The 6,075-nt window shown below is 38.7% G+C and overlaps 1 protein-coding gene across 1 annotated transcript; it reads left to right on the plus strand.

The window, feature by feature from the left end:
• Positions 1 to 1,404: 1,404 nt before the first annotated feature.
• On the plus strand, positions 1,405 to 3,754 carry LOC142641078 (uncharacterized). Its single transcript, XM_075815448.1, has one exon. The coding sequence runs from the start codon at positions 1,450 to 1,452 to the stop codon at positions 2,926 to 2,928; it is 1,479 nt and encodes a 492-aa protein (XP_075671563.1). The 5' UTR covers positions 1,405 to 1,449; the 3' UTR covers positions 2,929 to 3,754.
• Positions 3,755 to 6,075: the final 2,321 nt, after the last annotated feature.

Consider the following 6,075-nt stretch of genomic DNA (forward strand, 5'->3'; position numbering starts at 1 on the left):
AAGATTATAGTGATAAAAACTTATAGAGAAGCTAGAGCATTGAGTCTCTAGATGCAAGTGAAGTAAGACACTAAAAGGGTAAATTTTTTAAAGAAAATAACAAATAGAAGCCAACAATAGAATCATCTTCAAAAGCCAACAAAAGTTTTACTATCAAAGAGAAGCATATGCCATGCGCTTGGAAGCTTAATTAAATTTTCCAATCAAATCCCTCAAACTAAAAACAAATAAAGAAATAAAGATCAAAATCTTAACAAAAAAAGTCCCTTCTACCACCATCAACAACCCTCGGTGCAAAATTCAGTCCCCACAAGAACAACTAAACTCACTTCAGCATCAATAAAGTTTAGAATTTTATGTTAGTGGATGTATCAATCACTATGTATCCTATGCAATTTTTTTTTCAAAAGAAAATAATAGGAGAGAGAGAAAGAGAGAGAGAGAGTTTCAATATAAAACAAATACAATATTTCTAATTTTGAATCCATTAAAGTTTCAAATGAAAGATGTAACCCTAAAACTCAAAAATTGCATCAAGACTAAATATAGAAGGAGAAAGGCTGCGTTTTACTACTGACCTCAGTGCGAGACAATGAGAGAGTTGAGTGAGGATTTGAGTGAGAGGTAGTTGACAAGAGGTGGCGAGAGTTTTTTGTCGCCGATGGGTTTTTTGCTGCCGATGAGATGCGCTTATCTTTGGTGGAGTGAGGGTTTGGGGTTTGTATGTTTGGGTGTGAAGGAGAGTGAGAGTGTGTTCTGGTAAGTGAGAGTGAGAAGTGACAGTGAGAGTGATAAATAAAAGTTGAATCTTTTGTATTTTTAATACTATGCAACCCAAGCCATACTCGAGTTTAGGGGACTCGGGTACTAGACTTAAGTCCAATAAACTCGAGTACGAGCCTGGTTAATTTTTCCTATTAACCTAAGCTGTGCTTGAGTTCTAGAAACTTAGGTACCAGACTAACTCAAGTCCAAGAAAGTTGAGTACCAAGTGGCATTTTTTAATGCCCACAGTCTAGCTCAGCTTGTGCCACGGTGGCAGAATCTTTAGAAACTCGAGTTTCATACACTCGAATGCCATTTTAGAACTCGAGTTTGAGGAACTCAAGTTCTAGAAAAGTGGTAAATTCCTATTTAGTTCCAAAACATTACTAGATTGCCAATAATTTTGGCAAAAAGTGATATTTGGCTGCGCAAAACTAATAAATCTTTTCAATTCCCCTCTCCTCTCGTTTTGATTTTTGAAGCCTCAGCTCCCTCAGAAGTCCTAAACTCCTGAGTCCTAACCAAAGTTTCCAACTTGGACAATAATGATCATGCCTCACAACAACTCACATGCAAAACAGAAGTAGTAAAACCGAAGCTTTTAACAAATTATAACAACATATTCTCTCACTGTCTCTCTCTCTCTCTCTCTCTCTCTCAGCTTCCTCAAATCCAACGCTAGTCATGCTCCGCCACAGCCATTCCCAGCTAGCGGCCACCGCCACCCACCTCCGTCGTTTCTCCACCGTTGATCCAAACCTCCTCCTCCAATCCTACACTGTGACCCCACCACTCAAACCCTGGCCCCAGCGCCTCTACCCAAAGCGCCTAGTCTCCATGATCACCCGCCAACAAAATCTCGACCTTGCCCTCCAAATCTTCCACTACGCCGGCAAATTCCACCCCGACTTTTCCCACAATTACGACACCTACCACGCCATTATCCAACGCCTGTGTCGCGCTCGAGAATTCAATGCCGTCGAGTCCTTGCTCTCCGACCTTCGTCACTCCCACATCAAATGCGGCGAAAACCTTTTCGTCGACGTTATACGGAGTTACGGTCTCGCTTCTAAACCTGACCTCGCCGTTAAAACCTTCCTGCGCATTCATACCTTCGATGTTCAACGCTCAGTCAGGTCGTTGAACACTTTGTTGAACGCTTTGGTTCAGAACAAACGATACGGTTTGGTTCATGTTTTGTTCAAGAACAGTCAAACTAGATTTGGGGTTGTGCCCAATGTGTTTACTTGTAACATTTTGGTTAAGGCAATGTGTAAAAAGAATGATGTGGAGGGTGCACTCCAGGTGCTCGATGAAATGCCTGGTATGGGGTTTGTGCCTAATTTGGTTACTTACACCACTGTCTTAGGCGGATATGTTGCGCGGGGCGATATGGGTAGTGCTAGGAGGGTTTTTGGTGAGCTTTTTGATAGAGGGTGGGTGCCTGATGCTACTACGTATACGGTTTTGATGGATGGGTTTTGTAAGCTAGGGATGTTGGTTGATGCAATTAAGTTGATGGATGATATGGAGGAGAATGGGGTTGAGCCCAATGAGGTTACCTATGGTGTCATGATTGAGGCTTATTGTAAAGATAAGAAGTCGGGCGAAGCACGGAACTTGCTTGATGATATGCTTGAGAAGAGATATATACCTAGCCCAACACTTTGTTGTAAGGTGGTTGATGTGTTGTGTGAAGAAGGGAAGGTTGAGGATGCATGTGCGTTGTGGAAGAGGCTTTTGAAGAAGAATGTTACGCCTGATAATGCAATATCGAGTTCACTCATACATTGGCTTTGTAAAGAAGGGAAGATAAGGGAAGCAAGAAAGTTGTTTGATGAGTTTGAGAGGGGTTCTATTCCGAGTCTTTTGACTTATAATACACTCATAGCAGGGATGTGTGAGAGGGGGGAGTTGTGTGAGGCAGGGAGGGTGTGGGATGACATGGTGGAAAAAGGATGTGCTCCTAATGCTTTTACCTATAACATGTTGATTAAGGGGTTTTGTAAGGTTGGCAATGCAAAGGAGGGGATCAAAATCCTGGAGGAAATGTTAGAAAAGGGATGTTTGCCGAACAATTCGACTTACTCTGTATTGATCAAGGGGCTTTATGACTCTGGAAAGGAAGAAGAAATCATAGAGGTTCTTTCAATGGCCATGTAAAGTGGGGGAATTGATAGTAATTCTTGGGGTCTTTTCTTAACCGACATCACTGTTAATCTCAATAGTGGGACTGATGGTCTTAACAGAATATTTATGGAGAGTGGTTTATAAAAGTTCATGGATTATATAGTTAACTTGAGAGACATGAGGGTAAGGAGCTGTAGACACCCCATTTTTGTGGTCTCTTACAGGAGTATCTTTTTAAGATAAATCCAGTAGATTTCTAAATCTTACCATCTGGCCCTGGGGAGATTTACATTTTCTATTCCCGGAAACTACAAAGAATCTGAGGGTCAAGGGGAAAGAGGGGGGAGGGGTAGCGGTTGCCAAGATATCCCTCAACAAGTTTGTCTTGCTATGTGTTTCACTCCTAAAATGTGTTCGATAGTCAGTCATGCAGAACGGGGATGTGCATGGGGACACTGTGTTTGAGCTGCCTTTGTCCAGTATTTATCATTGGAGAAGTGCATAGCAAGGGCTCTTAACTATTAATGACTTTTAGGAGCATGGTATGGCTGGTAGCCTAATTCAAATTGTTGGATCAAAAGCATTTGGGCAGGTCAAGGAAGAAACTGATTTTATTGTGAACTTTCAGAATGTTTAAGTTCTGGTGATGACCAGGATATATGAGTATTTAGATGCCAACAACGATAGAGAAACATGGTCTTTCTTCATGGAATTAGTCTTAAGCTGAAGGTGTTTCTCCTGATCAATTCAAATGTTGAAGGCAATTTGTGGTGATATGTGGATCAGTGATCACTACAAGCAAGGTGGCCAAGGCTTCTCTCTAGGTATTTTATTTATTGATTTTTTTTTTGGGGGGCTGTTGGGGAAAAGGGAGGGGAGGGGGGGGGGGGGGGTTGGTGGGGGTGCTGAATTGCCGAGGTAGTATATGCATTCAAAGTGTCCGCACAGATTGAAAAAGTATAACTTGGCTTTCAACATCTTAGTTTCCCTTAGAAGATCATAAAATTTGCCGTTACACCATTGTTTCCTAGCCAGTTCACAATAATTCCGTTTAGAAACAAGTAATCCACCTCCTTTACAGTGTAATAGAATCAGTTCTATAAGCATCAAATACCTATATAAATTTTTTTTTATAAGCATCAAATATATGGTGGCATAGCTCAAATGCTTCTTGTCCTATCTGCTAATTTGTCTTTGTGATATCAAAGTCACCATCTGTAAATTGTATGTTAACTTTAAACATTTTCCTGAATGCATCTTAAGTTGATCCTTGCTTCATGCTTTCTTGCACTTTTGCAATGCGTAAGAATCCATGTGGCTAGAAAGTGAAATTACTCTGCACAGTAGCTGACATTCTTAGGGAGTCTGTTTACACCAAAAATTAGAACTCCCATGTACAACATTTTAAGATTGACACGTGGAGGAGTTTTTGTAAAAATAAGCCCGCAAAATTCAGCTATAGATTCGCAGAATTCAACATTTTCTGTAACACTTGTATCTACATTCATTAGAGTAAATTAGGAGTAGGAATAGTATAGCAGAAGTAAACACTTCATACCGAAGATTCAAGCAAGATTACTCACAAATTCCTGTTGTATTGTTCAAATAAATCTAATGCGAGTAAGTTTTCATCTTTCTTAGAATGAATTTCTTACTTATTTATTTTTATCTTATTCTTCTTTGTCAAGTCCTCTTAATTGAAACAATTTTGAACCCACAGCAAATAAGAACAATAAAAATTTTGGTAGAATTGATTTACTTTTTCAGCATTATATGGAGAGACATTGATCTGCAAAACTCCTGGAAGCGTTTATGGGAATGTTGGATTGAGCGGAGGATGTGAAAATCAGCACATAATTTTGTGTTTTCTCAAACCACCTTAGAATTTCATGTCCTAATTGTGCCTCTACATCGGGTAAACTTAATTAGAGCTTAACAATGTGGTATACAAGTTTTATTTATTAATTTTTTTGTTATATTTGATCCCTTGTTCTTCTGCTTCACATGATTTTGTCTCTGAGTCACTCTTATGATAATTTGATTTCAGTCATTTGTTAAATATTGTTAGAAATATGGGTGCAGTAGTTAGGCGGTTTGAAGGTGGGCTTTTGGTGGATTGTGGCCAAGGTGGTTTATTTTTATTTAAGTTTTTTAAACAGATGAGAAAACGAAGCACTCCCTATCTTGTTAAACATCAAGCACTGCCTCTCTCTCTCTCTCTAGAAACTTCTAGAACTTCTCACACAATCTCTCTCTTTCTAGAAATTTCTCTCTAATTCCAAACATTTCTCTCTTGCTCTCTCTTTCTGGAATTCTCTCCAAGATAGTTCTCTAGAAACTTCCTTACACTAGTGAATTTCAGCCACAAATTTATAAGGTGTCTAAAAGGTTGGAGAAAGGCATTAATTTAATGCCAATAAAAAGAAAGAAGCTAGAAGCTTCAAGTTGGTTTCCTAACCAACATACATCTAGTATAAATAGATGTAATGAGGTGAGTGAGAGACTTGTGAAGTGAAGTGGGTGTGTGTCATAAAGCACCAAGTGAGAGATGTGTAAAGTTGTGTAAAGTTGTATGAGGTGAAGTGTGTAGAGTGAAATAGAGTCAAGAGCTAGTGTGTATAGATGTCTAGAAGTGAGGTGTGTGCAAGTGTATTTGGTGAGTAAGTGCCATGTTTGCAGTGCACTAGTGTCAGTGTATGAAAGTCAAGCATTAGTGCTTGTAAAGTATTGTAATTTAAAGAGTCAAGTTTTAAATAAAAGCTCTTTGTTCAATCTTTTGTTCAACAATTTAGTGTCAGAGCTTCTGCTAACTCAACGTCTCTCACAGTAATATTATGATTATTAATTATGTATATGTTGGTGCATGGGTGTAATACTTTTGCACATTAGTGTTAAATAGTAATGATTCTGTGTTTCTAACGAAGACATCCAATATTCAAAATTTTCTCACTTTAATTATTTAATTATAAAAAAAATGGTTACTGTGCACATATATGGGTTTTGTCATCACAAATTCACAATTAATAGAAAGCAAAGCGATTGCATTTTAATCCACAGTCTGGGGTTACATGTCACTTTAAATTTAAGGAGATCCAGTGATAACGGTGATCTCTATTTTTTTCCCCTTATATTTTACATTAATTCAGTGGATGCATCCATTTCGGTAAAGTTACTTATATG

Source organism: Castanea sativa, chromosome 6 (assembly GCF_040712315.1).
Source record: "Castanea sativa cultivar Marrone di Chiusa Pesio chromosome 6, ASM4071231v1".
Taxonomy (NCBI): Eukaryota; Viridiplantae; Streptophyta; class Magnoliopsida; order Fagales; family Fagaceae; genus Castanea; species Castanea sativa.